At 39.0% G+C, this 26,467-nt stretch overlaps 1 protein-coding gene across 1 annotated transcript; it reads left to right on the plus strand.

Annotated features, from left to right (window-relative positions):
- Window positions 1-1,587: 1,587 nt before the first annotated feature.
- On the plus strand, window positions 1,588-24,409 carry WDR44 (WD repeat domain 44). Its single transcript, XM_030272560.4, has 20 exons — window positions 1,588-1,767; window positions 8,063-8,096; window positions 10,513-10,587; window positions 11,067-11,697; window positions 12,287-12,417; window positions 12,514-12,606; window positions 13,532-13,668; window positions 14,685-14,768; window positions 15,092-15,198; window positions 16,159-16,310; window positions 17,730-17,868; window positions 17,964-18,028; window positions 19,266-19,379; window positions 20,158-20,280; window positions 21,193-21,384; window positions 21,547-21,648; window positions 21,909-22,024; window positions 22,305-22,432; window positions 22,761-22,892; window positions 23,340-24,409. The coding sequence occupies exons 1-20, from the start codon at window positions 1,694-1,696 to the stop codon at window positions 23,432-23,434; spliced, it is 2,724 nt and encodes a 907-aa protein (XP_030128420.4). The 5' UTR covers window positions 1,588-1,693; the 3' UTR covers window positions 23,435-24,409.
- The last annotated feature ends 2,058 nt before the right edge of the window (window positions 24,410-26,467 follow it).

Consider the following 26,467-nt stretch of genomic DNA (forward strand, 5'->3'; position numbering starts at 1 on the left):
AGCTGAGCTAAAGAAGCCAAAGAGCAAGGGGGACAGGAGGTCGGTGCAGAGAATGTGGAAGGAAGCCTAAATTCATGCTCAGCCTGCCACCATCACATATATTGATTGAGTGTTTTGGCTCAGGAACAGGCATATATTGCCGAACAAATATTAAAAACGATGCAGGTTTCAAGGGGAAGTCTCTTTCCTCTGGGAGTTACTGTTGATCACTCATAATTAGATGAGAGGTCAAAGCTGACCAGAAGATCAGATGAAAATTTATGGCAGGAAAATATGAGGAAAAACAAATAAGGAACTATATTGTTTAATTCCTCCTGCTGATTTCAAACATTCATTACAGAAATTAATGAGAAAAAAATATTTTAAAAGTTCGTGTCATTTTCTTGTCATCTTGTCACTTTGACTGTCTTAATTCTCTATCACCTGATTGTATCACAGAATTCTTTGGCTGGAAAACACCCAGGTGGGGGTCAGGGAATCAGCAAGAGGTCAAGGGGATAAGATCTAAGCTGTGCCAGGGGAGGTTTAGGTTGGACATCAGAAAGAACTTCTTCACAGAAAGGGTGATCAGACATTGGCATGGACTGCCTGTGGAGGTGGTGAAGTCACCATCCCTGTGTGAAAAATGCATATTTTATGATTGGCTTTTCGCAAATGTTACAATGAATATTATATGTGTAATGTTAGAAAGTTATGCTGTATTAATTCTCTTAAGTAGTGTGTTAAATGTAGTTTTAGGTTAAAACATCATGTTAAAATAGAAATTCCGTGATACAGGATTTGTTACAAGCTCAAGCGAGAAGATGAGATAATCAAGAAACTTCACACAGAGATGTCAGTGAAGGGGGCCCATAAAAAGTTACTGCCTCCTTATCAGGAAAGACAAATATTCTTGCACCTTCTCTCTGTCTTTTTGGAACCACTAAGATTAAGGAGAAAAAGTTGACAAAAACCAGAAAAGTTCTTAATTTGCAAGGAATTTATGCATCATGTATGAGATATATGAATATGCAACAGGCTGTTGCTTTTAAGGTTATTGCTTTGTTCACAAGGGATGCTTTTCGTGACTTCGCGTCTGAGAGCATCCAGACGTCCGTAATTTTTTGCTTTTTATTGTCTTGTAATTATCCTAACTCTAAATTTTATTACTCTAACCGTATCACTATTTTTCATAACCATTTTATTATTATTAAACTTTTAAATTTTTAAAAACCAAGGGATGGGCGTTTTTCACAGGTTGGACATCAGAAAGAATTATTTCACCGAAAGGCTGATTAGGCATTGTGGTGTTGCCCGCGGAGGCGGCGGAGCCACCGTCCCTGGAGGTGTTTAAGGAAGGACTGAAGGTGGCACTTTTTTTTGTTTTTCTTTTTGAGGAAGGACTGAAGGCGGCACTTTTTTTGTTTTTGTTTTTAAGGAAGGGCTGAAGGCGGCACTCAGGGTGCTGTCGGGCCCTCGGTTGGGCTCGCTGCCCTCAGCTCCGTCCCCCGCCGCCCGGTTCCGAGATCCCCTCACGGCCTCACCGCGGCCGCCAGAGGGCGCTGCAGCGCGGGGGGAGCCCCTCCCTCCCTCCCTGCCCGCCCCTGTAGCGCCGCGCGGCGGGGGCGGGGCCGCGCCGCTCTCGCGATACCCGCGCGGCGCCGCCCGGCCCGCGGTGCCCGGAGGTGGCGGCCCGGCCCGGCCCGGCCCGGCCATGGCGTCCGACAGCGACACCGAGGAGTTCTACGATGCGCCCGAGGACGTGCACCCCGCGGGCTCCCCCGCGCCGTGAGTCCGCGCCGCCCGGCCCTGCCCTGCCTTGCCCTGCCTCCCTCGCTCCCTCCCTCCTCTCAGCGCGGCCCCGCGGTCTGTGGGCAGCTCCCGGGGGTGTGTGGGGGAAGCGGGGTCCGAGCGGCCCCCTCAGAGCTCGGGCTGTGCTCGGGGAAGCGAGCGGGGCTCGCCCGGGGCGGTGCGGACGGCGGCGGCCGTGAGAGGATGAGATCATACCTGCCTGCCTCAGAGGGAGCGGGTGTAGTGCGGGGAGATGGCATTGGGATCGACAGAAGTATTCCTGAAATGCGATAAAAGTAAAGATTTTCCGAGGAAGGAGAAGCCAGCGAGATTCGTCAGCAACAGGCAGCTGTTGCTGCGTGAAGAACAACTTCTGGTGTGCTCTGGTTTTGGTGGTGCCTTTAATACTTATACTGTTTTAATGGGAATTGAACTGGATTATCCCCAGAGGTCCCTTCCAACTCTAACACATCTGTGATTCGGTGTCGCTTTGATGCTTCTTGTTTAGCCTGTTGGTTCCAGCAGTGAAGATTTACCAGGGTTTTATGGAGTAGAGCCCAGTGCTGCTGCCTCAGAACTAACCCTGACACCGTGTTGGTGTCAGCCAAATGTGCTCCCTCTCGCTGTAAATCTCTCGTTCTGGTTGTGTGCTGGACAGGTTATGGCTTGTATCAGTTCTGTTTTTCATGTAGCCTGGACCAAACCTCTTCAATATTTTACTTGGTAGGATGAGGTTTCAGATGGCCGGCCTGTTTATAGAGTAATAGATATGGATTGTGGGATCCATGCATTTGAAGCTTTATTAATGGACCAAGGAGCTTGTTTTAAGCTGTGACTCAGTGGTCACTGGATGCCTACAAGAAAGGAAAGACTAGATCTTTTCTCCTCACCTTCAGATCCTGTATGAAAGTTTTTCTGAACTCAGCTACTTAACTGTAGTCTGATGAAAAGAACATCTTAGCATACAGTTCTGCAAGATGTGATAAGCCAGATTCACAGTGCTTGTACTGAAATGAGGTTTTTCTCTGACTTCTAGGAAGGGTGATCAAACTCTCCTCTGAGTTGCATTAACTCAAAGTAAACAGCTGAAAACTAGAAACAGCAAAAACTGTTCAATAAGTTAAAGCAGCTAGAACCTGTCAGGGTTGTGACAGGAGAGGGTGAAGGTGAGGGATTAGTGTCTCCAGAGGCTACAGACAGGAAAGGAGAAGCAGACTGTTTGGTAGAAGTGAGCTGGTAAATCTGCACATCCACCTTTTGTCTGATACAGATAATGCCATGGATCCTGACTTTGCAGGTTTCCACCACCTGTATCTAAGCAGAACTTGATAACACAAAGTCACTCACTAAAAACTAAAGTGAAAGATGCTTTTAATTTCTCTAGTGCTCTTCCATAACCTGCATCAATGCATCATTGACTCAAGTCAATAGAATTCTGAGAGCCTGAGTCAAGTAAGGAGGTGATGTCTATGAGCTTAGTTTGCAATACAGCTACTGGTCTGTAATTCAGTCTATTGTTGAATCTAACATATGGACAGTATTTTATCAAAAGAAGCTTTGAGATTTCATAAGAGCTAATTTCACATGTGCATTGGACACTTCTAGGAAGCAGGCTGCTATATTATTTTGCATGTGTAATGATGTTGAGTTGGGACAACAACAAAAAAAAACCCAACAAAACAAAACCTTCTTTTTGCAGGCAAGGCAACTGAAAACAAGTACATGTTGCCCTCTGCAGATTCAGATATTTCCTCCTGCATTCAGTGTTCTGATGATCAGTAAAATCAGCTGAGAATCCTTTTTGGCAGCACGAGTTTGCAGCAAAGCAAACTGTAGATACATTTGCCCTCATTAAAAATGTGAGGTTTGTAGTTTCCTCCCTCCCTGGCCTTTGTTCTATGTGGGGAAGTTTAATAGCTGCTGATAGAAAAACTCTGAAAGTGGTGCCAAGTGTTCACGTCAGCTTGCTGACTTCTTTACTGTTTACTTGTTTTATTAATTGTGTGGTCTGTAGGAGTGGAGTCTCCAAGTTGGAAGTAGGCTCCCGATTCCCACTGTTAAGTCATTAAAGTACTGATGCTTGAGTCCCTCTCAAGGAAAGCACCATATCCTCACCTCGAGTACATCTGTAACTGGTGCTTTTTAAGAGCTAATTAGCAGAAGCTACAGAACCTGATGCAAAGTGTTGTTTCTTTCAGATTAGAATGGTCTGAGGTAGTGTTCCTGGGGTAGCACTTCTCTAAGGTGAGGTGTGTTTGGAGATATTCTGAGATTGCTGTATCCCCTCTGGCGAGGCCTGTGTGCTTCCCTTCTGCTCTAAATCTTGCCTTTTATTTGTAATTCTACTTTTGACATGTGGAGAGTGTCCATCTATTGGATAACTAAGTCCCGAGTAAAAAGGGAGAGGTAGTGTGACAGAAGATGCCCCTATGTAATGTTTGTCACTCACTTTAAAAGTGCTATAACCATTGAAGAATTTAGGAAAAGATGCTGAAATGTAGAGGCCTGAACAGTCCCATGCAGGAGGATATCAGTTTTGAGAGAAGGAAAGTATGAAGTAAGGCACGCTTGGTTAGATGCAGGCACATGACAAACCCTCTATGTTTTATTTATAGGAAAAGTGATCCACCCACTCTGAAATCAAGAACTGTTAAACCTAATCGTTTGGACTTCATATGCCTAACAGTGGAGGGGCAAGTTTGTTTGTAGTATGCTTATATCCTAAAAATTGTTATGAGAAACCAAACTAAAGAGGTGGTGTAGGTAATGAGAAATGTCCTCTGGTACATTGATTTGTAACTTCAGTAGTCCTGTCTTTTAGAAGTTGCCTTGATGCTTTTCCTGAAGAATTTAGTGTTCCTCTGTGTAGGAAGGCAGGTAAGGTTAAGCTGTGCCCCACTGACATGTGGGAGATGCTTACTACAACTTTTGTGTGTATGTTTGTGTTTTAGTCAACATGCAAAGCTGATTATGGCAGCAATCTCCAAATAGATGGAGTATGAAGTGTTGGTTGTGTTCACTGCTGCAGATGCATTTCTGCGCTCGGAGTGTGCTGAAGCTCCCACAAAGGAGCTTCCCCAGGGGAGCCCAGACATGCATTGCAGAAGGGAGTCCCTGTAGGTTTGAAGGTGTGACTGCCATGGAGAGCTGCAGCAGGAGTAATTACAGCTTCCAGAGCTGCCACAGGTTAGAGGGAACATAATGTGCAGGACAGTGAAGGCAGTTCCTGGGCTGGCTGTTGGACCTGTATGTTCTGTACAGGGCACAGCTGCTCTGTGCGCTGCAAACACCTTCCCATCTGCTTGCCAGCACACCTGTTATATAACAATGTACATCCTCCCAGGAAGGCAGGCACTGTTGCTTTGGGATTTACTCAAGGCCACTATTCACATTGTTTTTTGTTTGAAGGGCTGAATGTTTTGTTTTCAGTCACAAAACTTAACAACAACGTGTTGAAAATGTGAAGCCCACTTCAGGTGCTAGGCTGGAGCTGCCTGACTGTAAGAATGGGAGCTTCCTGTGGTCTGGTCACTATCAGGATGAATTTGATAGTGGGATAAACAATTCTTTAAAAAAATTTCTTTGTGAGCTTGTTTGACTTTCAGACTAATCTATTTGTGCAGATGAAATGGGATATTTCTTTGAATGTGTTTAATCTTTGTAGATAACCTTGAAGCCTTCCTTTGTTAAACTGGTGTAAAAGTGGTGTCGTGTAAGATAATTTAGAAGTTATATGACATGCAGTCTAGAAGATGTATTGCTGTCAGTTTATAAATCCCACTTTTTAGTAAACATCCATACCAGATTAGTTTTTGCCTTTTGTTTTCTGTGGCATATGTCAATTTTCATGTGCTGCCTGACCTTCCAAAGCCAAATCAATATTTGATCTTTGGGTTGATCTTATGTAAATATTTTCACTTGTGCAACTGTATATTTTTTTTAATGCAAGGATTTCATACACTGCATCCAGAAAACTAATGGGCTTAAAGCAAAAGTGCATGGAGAAGGCTGCAAGTTCAGGTACTTGGGAAGACAAGAACATTCTAGAGTCGTGTTGAACTACAAAAGATTTCAGTTAACAAGCTGGCTGACTTTGTGTAAATGTAGTAGCACATAAGCAGTAACTGTTCACAACTCAGGGAGTGATGCTGCTGACAGACACACAACTCAAGTCTTCTCAGGCAAGCCACTGAACTTACCTGGCTCTATTACAGACTGATCTGAGTGGGGATTTGCCAAACAGTTGTGCAAGCTTTCCAGTATTTTAAAAGCATGTAAATTCCATGGTTAAGCTTCTCCTTAATTGTGTGTGTGGGTTATGTCAAGCTATCAGCACGATGTTATGTTCTACACCTGCTAGTTCTGTAACCTTTATCACTCAAGCACCTTTTCCCCAAGGTAGCTGAGTAGCCTAAGCGTGGAAAGTAACATCTGGTTTTGTTTGAGCGCAGCTTTTCTGCAAAAATAATTAGCTAAAGAAGTCTGAAACAGTAGCAGTGTCTTTTGAACCTCCTATTTTGTGTAACCAGTGTAGAAATGAGTTGCCTGTATCAGAAATGAGGGGCTAATTAGTGGGAAGTGTCATAGTAAAAAACTGAAATATCTATTTGCAGTTGAGGGATTTGTCTTATTTAAGTTGTTAAGCAGTGTCTTGTAAAATAGGACACTGACTGAAGCCTAGGCATTAATGGTGTAATTTTAAATATATTTCATTGTTAAAGTCATCTCATGGACTTAATGAAGTGTGACACATTTCTGCCACTCCTAAGAAAATGCAAGACTTGATAGTGGAACTGAAAATGTTTCAGTAACCAGGAGTCTCACACAGACTGCAGCCTTTCCCAGCGATGTATTTTGCAATACAAAAAATATTCTTGTTTTTCTGGTCAAAATAATAATTTTTCTCTTTTTTTGCACATTGGAGTTAAAGCTTTCTAGTAAAATTATACCTCAAAACAGTGTCACAGGTATTGTGCACCTGAGATTAATGTTTGGACAGAAGCATCTCAATGTAATAGGTTAAATCAGTTGCAATGATAGAGTGTTTATGTACCAATCCACTGTACTTTCTTGTTTACTTAACTCTGCTGTATAAATGGGATCTTTGCTTTTTTGTGATTAAATGCTTCCAGATGGCAAAGAGAAGAGCCAAAATTCTTAAAACCAAATGGAAATAGTTGTGGGTTTTTTCCGGAAGTATTGTTCCTTACAACGATTTTGGAGGCAGGAGGAGCAAATGAGGCTGAGATCTCGATATTTGTCTGTTTTGCTTGGTGCCAGATGATACCTGGGGTTCAGAGTGTCACTGATCTTGGTAGTCAGGTGGGACCTGTGTGCAATCCAGGCAGTTCGTTTGGTAGGAAGCTTTTAGGGAATTAATCTGCGACTTTGTCTCTGCTTGTGACTGATAAAATCATAGAACAATTCAGTGTGGAAGCAGCCTGGTAAAATCATCTGGTGCAACCTTTCCTTTATGCATCAGTAAGATTCTGTACAGAGTAAGCAGTGTGACTTGATATTTGAATATCTTCCAGAATTCTGAAAGTCTTGTGGAAGATATAAGTTCAGGATATAATAAGAGCTGACCATCCCACTAATTGAATTGACTTGGAAAGAAGTAATTATTTGATACCATTCCCCTAAGATAGCTTGTTCTTTCATGTAATTAGTGTAACGAGAGGTGGTGTGAGTGGTTGCTCATGCTAAGTCACTGGTTCACTGAGCGTATTTTGGAAAGTAGTGCACACCAGTTCCTTCCTGGTACAATGTATTTTGTCTTTATTTATACCAAATGTCCTGATTAGAAACAAGATCTTAGGTTTGCTACGGGGTCTGGAGGGCAGAGTGGCTGTGATAGTGCCAACTCTATGGATCAGGATTCAGGCACTTGATTTGCAGAGTACTGGAGTGTTTGTGCTTCTGCTTTCTGAGAGCTTTTGTTTCTTTAATGTCCACCCAATGTTTGGTATACACATGCTAATTTTAAATTCTCTGTAATGCAAAATGTTTTTAGTTTTGTACTTGGAATAACATATTTTTATTAGCAAAGGGTGATAGAAAGGTGATTTCTAGAAGATTCTGCTGACAAACTCTCAGAATTTGTAGAAGCTGTGCATTTGTGTGTGGTATAGAGTAGGGAACTTGTATAGAAGTGATGTGGAAAACATTCACTTTGTTGCTCATCTAAATTATCAAGCATACGGTTCCTGCAAGGAAGGCTTTGTTATAGACTGTTTAAAATAAAGCTTACTGTCTTTGAACTCTACCTAAGTCTATCTTCTCTTTTTAACAGGTCACCAACAAAAGTTGGAACCCATGTAGTAAAGGTGAGTTTCTTTTTAAATAAAGTGCTTGTTTATGAACACAGGGTTGAGTATTTCTACCTACTGTGCTACAGTACCCCGACATCTGCACACAGAGGAAATTACAGACTTTCCTAGTTGTAGGTAGCAATTGTACTTGTCTTGAAATTCCAGCTTTCCTTTTATTTAGGGTATGTTACAGTGTCCTGAAGCTCATTTTATTCTGAAATGTGTATGTGCAATTTAATTATATTGTATGTGATTACTGAACTGTGCTCTTTTAACTGATTTGTGAGTAGTAAGCAAGCCTCTGCAGCCACCTGGGTTTTGGTCCTGATTTATATGTAATAGTTGATTGTGCTTTCTTCTGTCTCCAAATTAAGAAAAATCTTAATGTTTGTACTTCAGAAGCCTCCCCTCTAGGTTATGTGGAGATAAACCACTATATTTAGCTTAATGAGACAGCGTTGCCACTTCCCACGCAGGTAATTGGTATTCTGTGCATAGTGACAGCGTGGCTGAATCCAACACACAGTGAATAGGTGAGGAGCTGGAACCTTGTGCAAATAACACTCATTTCCTGGTCTCAGAAGGGCCAAAGGTGGTGCTGTACAGCCCTTCTGCCTAACGAAGCCTTGTAGATTTGTCTGCAATGTGTTGGGAAATCCCAGTGAAGCCAGTGTTTCTGAGATGTCAGCAGTACTCTGCTCTGAATCAATACCATAACTTGCTATACCTCTTAGGGAACAGGGCCTTACCCTCAATTTTGTGTTCTGTTTAATGTCCCTTTAATAATTAAGTATTACATGTGTAAGCCTTTCAAGCAATGTTGTTTTATCATTCTCACTAAGCTGTGTGCAATCAGTGAACTTCAAAACTAACTTTAATGCCTTCATGAATTGTTAACTATGAAGTTCTCTATGTTGCTATTCGATTTTTTAAAGTTTTTGAAGTATCTTCCTAAATCAGTTGTTCAAAGCTAAATTTCTGAAGGTGGAAAAAGTAGTAGCTTCTCTGCTTGCTATCATATCAGTTCAGTGCATGTGTGACTAATGGTATAGTTTGTCTTGGAATGCTTAAGAAATATTTCCTAAGTCCAAAGTTTAATAGGTGTGTGAGTTTAATGTCAACAGAATTGGAAATTAATATAATGGGCTTCTGTAGGCACTGATTACGCTTTAGTATTTATGTCATCATACGTTTGAAGATAGATATTAGTAATAAAGCAAAGTAGAGCTTGCATTTAGATTAGAAATGCTTTGTGGCAGGAGGGAGTGGAGAGGGAGGAAGAATTTTTTTTCTGTAATTGCAGCTGTCTTTGCACAATATGCCATTTCTTTCAGTTAGAACTCTCCAAGATGGATGCCAGCAAGAGTTTGGGGCAGGGAGGAGTTTCAAACACAGTATGTTGGGATGCCCTAGATGTTCTGTTTGGTTGTCTGAGAGTCTAGACAAAGTCTAAGGAGAAATTTCTTAAAATCTGTACTAGACAGTCACTCTAAATAAAAAAAATAAGGATGAATGATTGAAAATACCCTGTTCTAGTTGGCTTTGCTTTGAGGGCTACTGGGTCTCTGCAGATCCCTTCCAATGTCAAGGATTCCATCAGGTTCCACTTTAGATATTGTTGATATATGTGCTTATGGACAATGTGGTGATGTGGCCTTTCATTGGACTAATGGTCTTTAAAGGTTTTTTTTTTTTCCTAACGCAAACTCTTCAGGATTCTAATATTTCACGTAGAAGGGGTATGATAAAGTTCTTACTGGTCTGTATCATCTGATGTTAGAGCAGTATCCTGTGGTATAAACTACTTATGGTTCTGAACCTAAAATTTTGCAGGAATTGATTAAAGTGTTTATTCACAAATGGAATATTTTCAGTTCAGCTTATTTGGATTTTGGAAGGATCTGCATGAAGATGACCAATGGCTAAAATATACAATCTGCACTACGAATAATTGTAGAATGTAAAATTCCATGTTAGACCCTCAGAAGCATATTTGTGATCACTTGATAGAGCTGCCTGCCTTAACTGGAAATTTCTATATAGTTTCTACTATATGTGGCTATTATACAATTCTTGCATCCTTTCCTAAAAGCTGATAAAGAGAAGATAAAATGTTGTAATATGGAATTTCCTTGCTGCAGATTATTGCATGTGTTTGTTTCTCTGAACTTCATGCTGCCTTCAGTTTGATTTTAGTTGAGGTTGCAGCCTCTGATATATAACTGCCTATTTTTTTGCATGGTGTACATGACTCTGAAATACTACTCATGTGTACTGAGCATTACTGTTTAAACATCTGACAGCAGTAATGTGTGAAAATGTGTCAGATTTCTTCTCTTTTATGCTATTTAATTTGTTGGAGCTATATTTTTTGTTAGATCGTTTTACTGAAGAAGTTAGTGACATCATCTTATGACTTTTTATTTTGTAGGATATGGACAATAAACTACACAAAGCTGGAAATGAAACATTTGTACGAGAAATTAAACAAGATGATTCAAAAGAGGTTAGTTAAATATTGCTTTGAGTTTCTAGCATCACATCAAAAATATTAAATAATTTAATGATCAGCATTCATCCTGAAACTACCATAGGTTAGAATTAGATGTTAATTTTAGTAAGAATGTTAATCTAAAGGGTAAAAATCAAACTAAGTGTTCTAAAAATGTATTTAGGATGCACCAGTTTTGAATTATTTGTGTAATTTACAGGATCATATTTAGCAGTACATGAGAACTCTTCAGAGTGAACAGCTTTTGTTTTCTAACTTTCTCTCCAAGTATATTAAAGAAGACTGGAAGTAGTTACTTTGTTTTATCTTTTCTGCACGAAGGTTCTGTCTCCTTTTGAAACAAAATACATTTTGTATAGAAAAGAATTCTTCAGTGGAAGAGTTCTTGTGGGTATTGTGCAGGCTGACTGGTTTGTGTACCCAGGAAGTGACTGCTGGTGACTGGTAGAATGGTTTTTGTTTTGTTTCTCTAGATTATTGACAGTATTATAGAAGAAAGCCAGAAGGCCCAACAGCTAGAGGATGATTCTTTAGCTCCTAGAGGAAATGAATTGACTGTTCCAACATCAGATGCAAATGCTTGGATTTCTGGAGCAGGTATCATTAGTGATATCCCACAAGTACTAGCTGCTAAAATACCATTACCAGAAGATACTAGAGAACCAGAGGATCAGAGTGTGTGTAAGGACGCTGAATTGGAGTCTGGGAAGCTTTTGTTTAGTTCTGACCAACAGGAACCTCATAAACCAACAAAAGAAACAAATGCAACTGACCATAAAATAGATGAAACTGAAGCACAAGGAGAAACGTCAAAAAAAGAGGACATAACAGACAAGAAAGAGGCAAATACTTTAGAAAAAGTGGCTTCAGATTTATCTACCAAAGACCTTCCTACAACAGAAGAAATGCCCCCAGCAAAGCCACCAAGGCAGCTGACTGTAGAGCCTGACATAGTTGCAAGCACAAAGAAACCTGTCCCAGCCCGGCCCCCGCCTCCCACAAATGTTCCTCCCCCGCGACCACCCCCCCCTGCACGGCCAGCTCCACCTCCCCGGAAGAAGAAGAGTGAACTGGATTTTGAAGTGCAAAAACCTGGTTTAGAAGGCAAGTATTTTATTTTAGATGGGTTTTCTTATCTACAGGGTTATTATTTTTTTGTGTTTTGAGTGAAGGATCATTCAGTCCTGTGATTTTAGTTTAGTTATAGATAAAAAATCATTCAACAATTTTAGCTTATTACAATGAAGTAATACCCTTCTGCTTTACAAGTGTTCCTCATTCACAGACTTTCTTGTAAGGTGAGATTTCCTACTAAAATAGCTGTAGCTATAGCAAGGAGAAGTTGGCTCAGAAGCTAGAAAGCAGTTACTTTAAATAAAATGTGTGTGTGGTCTGTATTTGCACAGAAATGCAAGTCAAGGTGTGGACTGAGGTCTTATGCAAATTAGTAGTCCTGGGTTACTAGGGAAATTACTATTAAAAATAAGTTAATAAAGCTTAAGAAACCTAGGTGTGAAATCATGCCTGAACCTCCATCTGTATATGAAATACATAATTGTAAGTTAGAGATGGTGGCAATTGATCATTAAAAAATACCAAACTGGTCAAAAGGATATTCAGGCCTGTAACTGATGTTAGGATTTGATACCTATGGCAAGTGTTATGCTCTTCTTTTTAATAAATCTCTTTTCAGTTTCTCGAGACAGCTTCACAGCTGGTGGTCTTTTAACTTCAAGTTCAGTGACAGAAGGTGTGCCCAAAGATTCTCAGCCTTCCTTGGATTTGGCCAGTGCAACTAGTGGAGATAAAATTGTCACTGCCCAGGTATTGGGAAATGGTTGTAAGTTTGATAACTGGAACATTTTCTATTGCTTCAGTGTTGCAGTAAAGATAATGTAATCTGTGTCTGCACAATTTCAGGAAAATGGGAGAGCAGGTGATGGCCAAACAACAAATGAAGTACTTGGACCACAAAGACCCAGGTCTAACTCAGGCAGAGAGCTCACAGATGAGGTATCTATGGTAATCTGTGGTCTGTACATGGTACACCTTTGTGCTTGCTTTTCCTATCTGGTAAACGAGTTGTCATAGTCAGGTCACTCCTTGTTCTCTGAACCACTCCATGCTGTCACCAGGAATGCAAATAGGAGTGATGGCACAGCTGGATTTGTCCACTCAAGAACTTTGTGTCCCGAGTCATGTGTGGCATTAGCCTTTGGAAATTTGAGCTGTAACAGACCTGAAATGCCATCAAGTTTGTGTTGGTAGCTATGCAGATATATCACAGGATTTTCATGGGAGGGAACACCAGCAAACCTGGCATTTTGTTATGTGTCTAAAAGGGGAAGGAGTCAGCAACAGGAAAATTATATTCCTCATACTAAAAAATAGTTTCTTCAGTTAATAATTCCACTAATCCTGATGATATTTTGTAAGTTTTCATTTGTGTCTATCACTGTATAGCTTTTTTTAACTGTTGCTGAACCTTTGTAAGCATTCATGAGATACTCCAAATAAACCTTTTCCTTTGTGGTGCTAGTTTTCCAGAGCCTCTGTATGTTAAGTTTGCCTTTGGCTAAACCTAAGATACAGCAGCAGGAGTAGGAAAGGGGAAGACTGCAATGTCTTTTAATTGCACTATATGCTTGATATTAGCATGAAAGGTGTCAGGCTGTGGTTGATGTCTCTATAGCTTCATTTCTGATTTATGAAATTGAAGCTTGTGATATGTAACTGTTCATATTTGTCTAGTGGTTGATAATGCTTGCACTAACATGGTAATTTTAACTTAGTCTTTGTAAAATAAATATATAGCAAGCTACAGAACTTCACATTAAGATAAGTAATTTGTAAGATTTGATGATTACAGTTTTGTTTTGCTCTATGTTTTCAAGTCTAATCAAGTTCTCTTCATTTCACGTCTTATTTTTTTCCACAGGAAATCCTAGCAAGTGTAATGATAAAAAACCTTGATACAGGTGAAGAAATACCTCTGAGTTTGGCAGAAGAAAAGTTACCAACAGGCATTAATCCCCTGACTTTGCATATCATGAGGAGAACTAAAGAATATGTCAGGTATGAATCATGAGAGCTTTCAGCTCATAAAGATGCTGTTGCTCTCACAGTTTTTGCATAAAGGGAAGCTGCTCTTACACAAGTAAAAAGAGCCCAAATCCATCTGATTGACTAATCTGAGCTAATTCCCAGTTCTCAATGAACAAGGCTCATTATTGATTTCTCTCAAGTTAAATAAAAGTTGCTGATATTGCTGGAACTTGACAAGCAAGTACATCTGAAAATCCACTGATCTCCAGTTAGCTTTTGATGTACTAAATGTCATTTCTGTGCTGAATTAAACACATTTTATGTTCAAGTACTGGATGTTGTTCTTGCCACCACCTCCTGTAGCTTTTTCAGTGTTTTATAAGAGACTGTTTCTCTGAAGATCTGTTGTCAGTAGTACAGCTGACTGCTTTGAGGTTTGCTTGTTCTTAATAGAGCTTTAGATCCTTCTAATACGTAAAATTGAGTCTTTTTGCAATCTTTGATAGAAAAAGACACGTGCTTAATGATCAGAAAATCGTGTCAGTCTAGGTGTTCTTTTCAAAGGCCCGTATGAGTTTATACATCAGACAACTTACAGTTTTTTTGCACTGGTGTGTTACTGGGAAGCTCACTTTTCTAGAGCTCTTTCGTGAAAAAAAATTATTTCAGGATTAGCCAGCTATTAATTGATTTGATCTGTGGAAAGCAAGATATGAGAACAAAGTGGCACATTACCAGTTCCTAGTAATTTAATGTAGTTTGTCTGCTCTTAGCTTTCAAGGGGTCACTATTAGCTTAAGTTGAAAATTTGTGGCAGGGAGTAATGTATCTTTGGCACCTGCAGAGTGTATGCAGCTTTAGTATCAAGATACCCAAGAAATGAAAGATCTGTTTATTATGTGATTAAAATAATGTCCATGTTTTTCCAATGTATTACATAGAGGAATAAAGATGGATCCTGAAATGCAGAGCTGACTTTACTAATGTTACACTCAATTTAGATTCATTATGATATCCCATTAAACAGTCACTTCTCTATTTCCTAGTAATGATGCAGCACAGTCTGATGATGAAGACAAAATGCAGACACAACAAACTGACACTGATGGAGGGAGGTTAAAACAGAAAACGTAAGATGCTGTTTTATATTTTTTCCTTTCCATAGAAAGAAAAGCCAGATTTTATTTTTCTAAGCTGAAGCTTCCCTTCTGATTACTGAGCAAGTTACCTTTCAAGTAATCACATTACAAGTGATACCTGATTTTACGTAAGCCTGTAGCTCTGTGGTTGAACTGAAGATTGCATGACTGCTGTCAAATTTGCTGCTTATTTTAAGAAGCAGTAATGAAAAACGATAAGGTTGTGTTACAAATCAAAATTACTGATTCATAGTGGCAAAAAAAAAAGACAATTTTCCATTATTATGTATTGAAAAAGTACGCTTACTTTTAAGGACTCAACTGAAAAAGTTCCTTGGCAAATCTGTAAAGAAAGCAAAGCACCTTGCTGAAGAATATGGTGAACGTGCTGTAAATAAGGTTAAGAGTGTTCGAGATGAAGGTGAGTGGCAATCCTTTTTTACTTTTTTTAATAGGATAGTTGGCTTATCCTTGTGCTTTTAGGAGTCAAAACTGGCAGAGGAACATGCACTGCTTCATTCTACCACTGTTCTGCAGTTGGTGATATGATATTTTTGGAGTTGAACCTTGTAGCTTAGTAGGCATTTTGAGACGACCAGGTTACAAAGATAAATTTTTTAAAGTAATAATTGAGAGACCTTTTCAATGAAACCAGCTTAATGTTCTGATTTTTTTCTTGTGTTCTTAGAAAGAGGTTTTGATATCAAAATATACACATTTTTGGAAAGTTATTCCAGCAAAGGTAGAAGTGGGGATTAGCTTCATTACTTTAGTAAATCAGATTGTTTTCTGGCAACCACATTAAGAATACTCATATAGCTTGAGCTCCTGTTAGATTTCCCAACTACAACTGAATTCTCCCCTCCTTGTTTGATCAGTGTATCTTCCAGACAGACTTCTAGTGCTGCAGCAAACTGGTGTAACCACAGCCTGAAATAAGTGCCATGGAACTCCTGCACTTCAGTGTCTTGTGTGGCCAGTGGCTGTTGGTAACAGCTCTTTTGCAATTCTTGTGCTTCACGGGCAAATCACCAGGCCACTGCAGTGTACTCAGAGAGAAGAAACCAACAGACTTATTTTCAGTACACATCAGACTGACAGGAATCACTTAGTGCAGGATCTGCTGAGTGCAAGACAGGTGTCAAGAAAGGGGCAGAACAAAAATTGATAGCAGTTCTTATTTTCAGTGTTTGGATTCGCTGTAGCCTAAAATTAAAGCAGATGTATTTTTAGACCTTAATGCAATACTGTTCTTATTTTGCTTTAAGATCTTTAAATTGCCTGTAGAAATTGTCTTATTCAAGACTAATCCACTACCAAAAAGTTTACTAACATTAAATGGGTGCTGCAATATGTAGTGCTGAATTTGTGTTCCTCTCAGTCTTTCACACAGATCAAGATGATCCCTCTTCCAGTGATGATGAAGGGATGCCCTATACAAGACCAGTTAAGTTCAAAGCAGCACATGGCTTCAAGGGACCTTATGATTTTGAACAAATTAAAGTTGTTCAGGATCTCAGTGGAGAGCATATGGTAGGTCTCAAATTCCACCTGTGGTTTTGCTCAGTCTGTTCAGCCTGAGATTCAACTTCTCATTTTCATCTACTTGCTGACCTCCAAAAATCACTGTCAGGTTTATTCTCTGTGAAAAACTTCATCCTGGAAAATAATAGTCTGGTAAAAAAAAAAGAAAATCTGACTGGTGACCAGATCATCAGGGGGTAAAAAGCATGTAGATTCCTGGGCATCGGGGATTTGCCAGAGCTCTCCTCTGAAGAGTTGTGGTATCAAGTGGTATTTGGTTTTTTAGTCCCTGCAGTTACAACTTTGCTGAAATAGGCTATTTTCCTCTATCAGAACTGAGCACAGAGCAGCAAGCTTGACCTGCTCAGGAGTAAATAAATTAGTCTATTAGACAGATAAACACAATATTGAACAGAAATATTTAATAGGTTTTGGAGGCAAAAGTCGGGAATGGTAAATCGTGTATGTGAATCAGAATGATAAAGTGGGGAGAAGCCAGGACAGGATATTGCAGAGATGCCTGTGGAGAATCAGGCAGAAAAGCTATATATTCATCACTGCTTGAAGTGTGCATGCTTCCCTATGGAGTCTGGAATACATTCTAGTATTCCTGATTTCCCAAACTTCTGCTGACAGCAGCTATCTGACATTGTAAGCAATCCTTCCTCTCTGAGTGTTGGGCTGAGGGTAATGACCTACAGCATTTGGTGACCAGAGATTCCAAGCTTGTCATCTACAACTGAATTTTCCATTCCTGCTGTTAATCTGTGTTAGTTTCCATCATGCCAATATTTGACTGCTTAAACCTGGGAAATTCCTCAATTGGTGGAACATGGTGTAGTCAAATGCCTAGTAGGTCTTTATTGAGTAGCAGGAGGAAGTGGGATGCTGCTTGTATGGTTACGTTTTATTGACTAGTAACTCTTTGGACTTGACAGTGGAGAAAGAATTGTTATCATCAGAGGCTTTGCAAAACCCTCATGCCAATGATGAATATAACAAATATATGTAGTACCCATTTTGGTTGCCAGCTGGTGTAACCAATCACAGTTTCTACTTTACAAAAAGTGTGCAAACCTCAAGTGCAGCTACAAGTACTTGTCAGTTCTACAAAACAAACAGGAGGTTCTGAGTCTCTCAGATAACTGTATGAGTCTTATGTGGGATTCTGTGGTAGTGCTGACCTCCTGTAACTCCTCTGTTTCAGTCATCTGCCCTGTGGGCTTTTTCCTTCAAACTGTGTTTGCACATATGTTGCACAATCCACCAGTCTTAATAATTACTTATCAGTGTTTTGATCTACAGTTTATTTTACTTGCGGAATCTTGTGTACGTCTGAAATCTTGTCAATTAACATTGTAGAAAGTCTTTTTGGTATGCAGAAAAGCACTTTTTTTGAATTAAACAATCATCTCTTTATTTTGACAGGGTGCTGTTTGGACAATGAAATTTTCTCACTGTGGTCGATTACTGGCATCTGCAGGGCAGGACAATGTAGTGAGGATATGGGTTTTAAAGAATGCCTTTGACTATTTCAATAACATGCGCATGAAGTACAACACAGAAGGTATCTCTCTCTGCATGGCTGGGGCTCTGAAACAGTAGAAATTCTGGGTATTTGGGAACTTGATTTTGACCTTGGTGTTTCTGTCTGTGTTCCAGGCCGTGTCTCCCCTTCTCCCTCTCAAGAGAGCCTGAATTCTTCCAAGTCTGATACTGATGCAGGGGTAGGTGCACAAAGTGGGAGGGGAAGAGATGGTCTGGTTTGTAGTTTGTAATGATCTTCACTGTTGATTTATCCAAACACATATTAAGGAGTTCTTGGCTTGTGTCTTTTTGTCAAACTGTCATATCAATAGAGGTCTTCAATCAAATATATTAATTCCATGTACAAAGGGTGCAAGCAAGGAAGTCCATCACTGAATTAAAAGCATTACAAAATCTGCATATCTGTGCTGTGGCCTCCTGCCAGAGGAGATTGCTGAGTGAATTGCTCTGGGGAAAAACCCTACATCATTGAATTTCCTGTTTTTGTCTTTTGTCTCTGACCATTACTTGTGGTTTACAACTGATTTGATGTTTTTTCTGAGGAAGGCCAAAGTGTGCAAATCTCAGAAGCATAATGATACCTGACATATTTAAATTTTTCACATCTGTGTAGAAAAAAATGGAACATGACTGAAGAAAAATATTCAGACACTTGCTTGTAGAGTTTCAGATATTTACTGCAGATACTGTAGTAAATATTGCCATTAAAATTAATGTATTGAAGGTGGGTTTTTTTTCAGTTTTGCTTTCAGTAGTGTAAGAAACAGATGACATAATCAGAGTTTAAGTGAAGATCTTGGCAGTAGCGTTATTTAGTGTGTGTTGTTTTGGCAGAGGGGGAAGCAGGGAGGCCAGCAAATGTTCTTTAACTCATGTAAAGTGAGTGGGCTTGCTAAGCCAAATACACCAGAGATGTTGTTTTGAGTGGTTGGGTTTTGCTGGGTTTGGGTTAGTTTTTTTTTCCCTGGAGAGGTTTTGTATTGAAAGTTCTAGGGCTTTTTAAAATTATTGTTTTACACCTATTATTTCTGAACTGGTCTCTTAGTAGGAAGTTGTCATTCATGATAAACACTAGAAACTTGGAAGCCTGAACTCACATTTTATATTCTGAAGTGGAACGCAGTTTTTAAGGTTGATATACTTGGTTCCAAAAGCTTATCTTCAAGTGTTTGCTTAAATTGCTGTCAAACTTATTCCACTGAATAAGAGCTGAAAAATGGAAAATTTAGAACTTCTTAATTTTGCGTGTTCAGGATGATGTTTCACAGCCCATTGTACTTGACATGTATTTTGGTTGTTTATTAGTGCAATATTGTTCAAATTGTTTTTGTCCTTATACTTTTTTAAGCAATAAGTGCCTCATGGTAAGTTTTTCCAGCTAATGTTTGGTAATATTTCTATATATTTCTCTGATAGATTTGCAGTGGAGTTGATGAAGACCCAGATGATAAAAATGCCCCATTTCGTCAACGACCATTTTGCAAATACAAAGGCCACACAGCAGATCTTCTTGATCTTTCCTGGTCTAAAGTAAGTATTAACCTTAATACAGGCTCCACACTTCTTCTGTGTTTTCCTTGTTTTCTGTTGTCAGTTGCTACTGGAACCATACATTTAAACAATATGAAAGGATGCTTGAAGTTAAAAGAAGTTTTGTATAGGCAACAGGGAATGAAGTGAGCAGCCTTCTTGTGCTTGTGTAATTAAGAGTGGTCTTAAAAATACCCAAACAAAGCAGTAACAGTTACAGTTGTGTATTCAATAATGGAAGTAAATTATTTAGAGTGGGAGGATTTTCCACTGAGCTGTGTGGTTTCTGTTATATGGTGTTACTGCTTTTCCTGTCTTCAGTATGCTTCGCTTTTTGTGCAAAGTGTACACATTCTGAAGTTGCTGAACACAACATCTATTTTAAAATTAAAGAGTTACCTTGTTTCACATCAGACTTATTCAGATAATTCTCTACATGGGAATGCAGTTGTACTTCTAGGAACACAGTCTGGTTGGAGCATCTCAGGCATCTCTGAGGTCTGTTGTGCCATTTCTTCTCTGAATACTTTAACTACGTTCCAAGTATTCATTTTCACTGAGATTCTTCCAGAAAATGTTCTGTTACCAAGGGTCAATACAGCTCTTAGGGAAAGCACTGATCAGTAATGGTAATTTGGATGAATCTTTTTATCTGAAAATGTAAAAGGTTGAATTTCACAGCAGCATAGCCTTGGCAAGGCTCTACCAGTCAAATTGCTTTTGTATTTCCATTTACTTTTGTGTCTGTTAATAACCGTGGAATTCTCTTATTTCTCAGAATTACTTCTTGCTTTCTTCTTCTATGGATAAAACTGTCAGATTATGGCACATATCGAGAAGAGAATGTCTTTGCTGTTTCCAGCATATAGACTTTGTCACTGCTATAGCTTTCCATCCAAGGGTAAGTGTAACTGCCCTGTTACTTCTAGAGAGGTAGAATTTAAAATTACAACATTCCATTCCCTTTTTTTTTTTCAATTAAAAAATAAAATTATTGAATAATAGAGTTTGTGCACTTTAAAAATATGCTTCCTGGATAATATTCCAGAACTTTTGTGTTCATCTTCACTGAACTTCAGCAGGACTGTCCATGGGGTTTAACCATGGGTACATGTGAAGTAGAAAGTGAATTGACTGTTGGCTGTACCATCACAGCTGGTATAGTGCAGAGTAACCTTATGAAAAGTTAGAATTTCCAGTGATTAAATATTGTGATTAAGTATTTGGGGGAAAAAAATCGTAATGAGATTTAACAGATTGTGCAGAGACCACAGAATCCTTGAGAATTTTTCAAACTTGACAGAATATAACCCACTACAGCCTGATAAAACTTTTGGAACTGTCCTTGCTACAAACAGGGGAGATGTATCAGAAGCCTCCAGAGATTAATTTCAACTTAATTTTTATAATTTTTTTTTAAATAATGTAATCAAACTTCTTAATATTAATAAAATGCAAGTGGAAGAACAGTGTTTGTCAGTATTCCCTAAACATACAGAATTGGTAGATGTATGGGAAACCATGAAAGGAGCTCTTGGCAGGGTGAGTGTTGAGAGGGTAGAAACTGCCTGTGCTAACAGTGAGCAATTTTCTAACCTAAGGTATAACTGCATGTGTGTAATCTTGTCAAAAACCTGTAAGATTTTGAATTCAATTTGCCACAAATTTCTTGAATATTATAATCAGTTCATCTGAGTATTCTTATTAGGAAATTCTGTTGGGGAGCTGTTTAGAAATGGAGTGGGAAGGTTTTAAGGAAGGCAGAAACTTCCTCATAGCAGAAGTAGAGGCTAAAACTTGTGTGTGTTCTCAGGATGACAGGTACTTCCTAAGTGGTTCATTGGATGGAAAACTCCGACTCTGGAACATTCCTGACAAAAAAGTGGCACTATGGAATGAAGTAGATGGGCAGACAAAATTGATCACAGCTGCCAACTTCTGTCAGAATGGCAAATATGCAGTCATAGGCACCTATGATGGAAGATGCATCTTTTATGACACAGAGGTAAAAAAAATTTGAGACTGTGGATTTTTTGATGCTAAATAACAAACATATTTAGAAGTCATGGTTATTTAAATACCAAGAAACAAACCTGTTAGTGGTTGAAGCAAACTAATATTTTTACACAACTGTTTCAAAATAGGACACATTTTGATATCTTTTCAGCACTTGAAGTATCACACACAAATACATGTGCGTTCTACCAGAGGTCGAAACAGAGTTGGAAGAAAAATTACTGGCATTGAACCTTTGCCAGGAGAAAATAAGGTACTGTCTTTCAGTGCAGCTTTGGCCCAGTACTGAATTCTGATATTTATATTTAATGCTTAGTAAGTTTGTGCCAAATCTCTTAACACTACTGGAATGAGCCTTACTCTTTTCTGATTTAGGCTAATACAATACTAAGTAGGAGTAAAATAAAATATATATTCCTTAATGATATTATGCTCTGATTAAATTAATGTGCAGGTGAAAAAATGGTAGCAGGTAGCTAATTGTTTCCACTTCTAAATTTATTTCTTTTCTAGATACTAGTGACATCAAATGATTCCAGAATCAGGTTGTATGATCTAAGAGATCTGTCTTTATCTATGAAGTACAAAGGTTATGTTAACAGCAGCAGCCAAATCAAAGCCAGCTTTAGGTAAGACAGTTTTGTAACAATGGAGTTGTTGTATTTGGGAAATGCTGTGGCTGAAGTATGGCGGGATTTCTTTAAATAATCTACATGATGCAGGAACTGTGCTACAGTTGAGGTTGGAAAGGACCTTGGGGTATCATCTTGCTCCAGATAAATTTCCCAGATTAAATAATCTTTATTTACTGGGCTGTAGCCCAGTTAGTGTCAGAGTTTAGAGATGTAAAGCTACTGTAATGCATGCTTGAACAGCTAAGAAAAGTAATTTTCTTCTTTGAATCTCTAGCCATGATTTTACCTACATTGTAAGTGGTTCAGAAGATAAATATGTCTACATTTGGAGTACATACCATGACCTGAGCAAGTTTACATCTGTAAGAAGAGATCGAAATGACTTCTGGGAAGGCATTAAAGGTAAAAACCAGCTTTTGATCTTTGTTTTATCAAAACACATATGATTTGAAAATTGAAATATTTTATTTGCTATGCATTTAGTGTGCACAAATTCTTAGCAGAGTCCATGGTAATTGGTGGCCTGTCAGGAATCCTTGTTCACAGGAGACTCTCTTTGGGTTGGCAAGAGAAAAAATAGCTTAGAGTTTGTCCAGCTTCAGTAAGAGATTTTTAATTTAGCACTAGCACTGCGATTCTTGTATATTTCCTAGAAGTTCTGCCTGCTATTCTTGTAAAACTAACAAATTCTTGAAACAAGGTAATCAAAATCGGATTGTCTTTCTAAAAGCGCACAATGCAGTTGTCACCTCTGCAATCTTTGCTCCAAATCCTGGTTTGATGGTGTCACTGGAAACTTCTGAAAAGCAAGAAGCTGAAAATAAGGGAGAAGATTGTGAGATATCAGACACCATACCCTCTGGTAGGTGTTTAAGGTGAACTCTGCTTGGTACCATGGTATGAGCAGGAAAATATCATGAATACTTTCGATCTGGGTGGGGGTTTCTTGAGAAGAAAACTCCTTGCAGTGGCATGGGTATATTCCAACTTAGCATTCCACCTTGAACATTTTGGCAGCTGTTGCATTCTTAAAAGCTGAGGGTGTGGGATGAGGGGTACAGTTGCCATCCTAAGTACTTCAGGATTGTTCCTTTTACATTGGAGCTGTTAGCAGGTAGAGCTGCACCAACCATTAATGAAAAGGTTTCTTTCCCAGAAATGCAGATGTTTCTTGAAGTATTGGTTAGAAATCAGAAATATGATAGAAAGAAAGAAGGGTATGACAGTGGTGTCATATATTCTAATGAGAGTGTGATTTTTATTTATATATTTTTTAAAGAACTAACACTTTGTTCTCTTTCCTGTTAAGGAGCTCTGAAGACAGATCACACAGAAGTGCTTTTATCAGCTGACTTTACTGGAGCAATTAAAGTCTTCATTAACAAAAAGAAATATGTATCTTAGTTGGTTTGCAACTGACAGCATAAAGCTATGGTACTGTGGGATTAAAATCCCATAAATAATGCAGGCAGAAGCAAAGTATCTAATATAATAACGTTACAGGCTGATTTATTTTTAAATCTTAATTTTAAGGCTACTCAAATACTGGATCCTTGGAAAGCAGTGTGCCTATTAACACCTGGGCTTGTAGGATAGAAAGGAATTTGTAAGAATAATCCTGCCAAACATTGGACTCTAAACTTTCTACAAAAAGTTATTTTGCCATGTCATTGTGAACCTGCACAGGTTTCTGCACAAAATCGTGTCCGCACATGTGTGTGCCTTTGGATATGTGCACGAATTGGAACCTGTATCAAAAGTGTTTTAGTGGTGCTTGTGGCCACTAGATGTCAGGAGCTGGGGTGGGAAAGGAAGGCTGGAAAAATGCTGAATAATGTAGTCTGATCTTTGCACAAAATTCCATTTGAGAAAGATCTTGAATTTGTAGTAGCTAATATTCAGAGTTTTAAGTTATGCAAGTTTTTGATGGGTCAGCAACCATGTGTAAATGTTTTTATAAATTTCTCAACTTCAGGACGTGAAAATTTTTTTGTTGTCTTTCAATTGTTGTGGACTTTAGATTCCTTTCTTATATATAATTTTTTGCACACTGGAGCACAATACTTGTGTAAAGAATTCTCTCATTCCGTGTTCACGGGCACCAGGATATATTCACCTTCCAGATAAAATTAAGCTGCATTAGAAAGTTCTTATATTTTACAACTATGTAAAATAAACTGTTTACATTTTTTAAGCATTGTAGCTTAAAGTTTTAAGTTCTTGTTTGTTTAGTGCCACTGAATTTTGAAAGTCTTTGTAAATATTCATATAAAACACCTATGAAGTAACATTCTGGGCATCATAACCCATGAAATGTTATTGATGGTCAAATGTTTCAGAGAACAAATGTATCATTAAACTTGGTCACATACTTGGAAATTGTTGCTTCTTTTCCATTTTGTTTTGCTAATTTGTCTTTTGTCTAAAGGAGTTAGATAAACTCCTAGATCTCTCTGTTTCTGAGATCATTGATCCTGCAAGCACTTGTTACCTTCCAAGTTCTACTTTTCCTGAGCTTGTCACACCTTTATTTCTGAAAGAATGTGGAATGGAGTACTTAATGTATATTAAGTAGAATTAAGAGTAGTTATATGGTAGTTTAGCATGAGGAAGATTTCAAAAGTGTGCACAGAATCCTGTCCTTCCCATTAGTGGAAGAATGAAGACATGGAAAGGCAAGAAGTGAGTCTCACTCACTGTTTAATTATTTTCTACTCAGGTGAATTTGGCCATGACTTTGTATAGAATTGTCTTGGACAAGAAAGGCAAAGGGTTTATTATCAGTCAAAATAGATATAAGACTGGTACATATATTATATAAAATTATCTTCAGTTAATGCAGTTTGGTGAATTTGACTCAGAGTTGAAAATATGCATGGATGAAATAAGCTAAACTCTCTCAGGGTTCTTTCATTACTTTGAGCTCCACTGAATTGACAGAATTGAGGAGGTGGCACAAGAAGACATTTGGTTTGTGACTCCAAAAATCAATTTCTATAATATATGCAATATGTGTGTAGAAGACTGTAACTGACTGAGATTTCTGTGAGCTGTTCCCAGACACTTCTAGTGTTTGTTACAGATGTTCTACATATTTATTGACTTGCAGAAGTTAAGAAGCTGCTTCATGCAGTACAATGCCATCACTTTGCTTACAGGTACCTTAATTCCAGAGTCTTGGCACATTGTGACCTTCCTTTCTCTGGAGCTAAAAGTCCAGACTGAAGGAAGAGGCATCTGGGCTTAGCATTGGGGCTTTTGGTTAGGCTTTTTCTGTGTGTGTGTGTGCTGCTTTTACATTCCTGCTTTTCCCATATTATAGTTAAAGTAGTAAATACAAAAATTAGGAATGAGTAATAGGAGAAAGGAGCTCTTGCTTATTAGCTGCCGAGAAATACACAGAAGAAGAGAGGTCGAACCCAGCTTTGAGTGACTGAAGATCTCGCTGCTGTCAACATGCAATGTTGGAGGTACATGTGGGGCTGAGGGCCTTTGGGAGGGGTTTCTACAACATGAATACCCTGCATTTTGGCAGTTGTTTTACATGTTCTGTGCAAAGTCTCCTCTGTATTCCTTAATGATCTGAATGGTTTTGTTTTGTTTTTTTTCAACATGACTACTTTGGAGATATAAGTTGAACTGTTTTGCATATTAGCTGCCAGAAACTCTATTAAGATGTTCATGTTTGGACCTGTTAAGTACTCAGGTGATCATTAAAAAAGGGTTATTGTTTTTGTTATCCAGGCAGTAAACAAAGCTGATCTTGAGGAAGATTGACTTCCATTTATCTTGATATTTAGCTTTTCAGCACTCACAGTTCTGGTGCTCCCTTGCATTGATCTAGTATTCTCAATGCTTTTTCCCCAGCTGAACTGTTCTGCTGAGTTTTAATGGTTCAGAAATCAGTGCTTCTTTCCCTTTTCTTCCAAAAGTTGTGATGGTTGAGTGCTGTTCCAGTCTGAGTGGTGCTGTGTCCTGTCTGATCTCAGCCACTGCTGGGTCTGGAGGCTTCTCTGGTACCTTATGTGCTGCCTTCTGCTTTTGTCCACAGCCTCCAGGTTCTCTCCTTGCAGGTAAATGTTGGTTTCTCTGCTGAGCCAGTTGGGCTCAGTCGAGTGCCTTCACTGTCTGTATGTCAGGGAGTGCCCTTGCACTGCAGTGACTTTTCTGGCTGGAGCACAGGCACAGCATGCATGGAGATCTGTTGAAATAAAACATTTCCTTTAGTAGAGGAGGGTTCCTCTCTCTGGAGTATTTTTTTTCCAGGGGGCTACTTAACAACTTCTGTTAAAGAGCAAAAGGTTGACATTCATGTCATCAAAATTCTGCTCACAGAAAGTGAGTGAGAATTCCCAGGAGGCAAAGAGGAATTGCCATTGCAGAGGAACCTTGGTGCAGGAATTGTGAATTAACCCAGTCACTTCCCAAGAATCAATA

The sequence above is a fragment of the Taeniopygia guttata genome, chromosome 4A (genome assembly GCF_048771995.1).
Source record: "Taeniopygia guttata chromosome 4A, bTaeGut7.mat, whole genome shotgun sequence".
In the NCBI taxonomy this organism is placed as follows: domain Eukaryota; kingdom Metazoa; phylum Chordata; class Aves; order Passeriformes; family Estrildidae; genus Taeniopygia; species Taeniopygia guttata.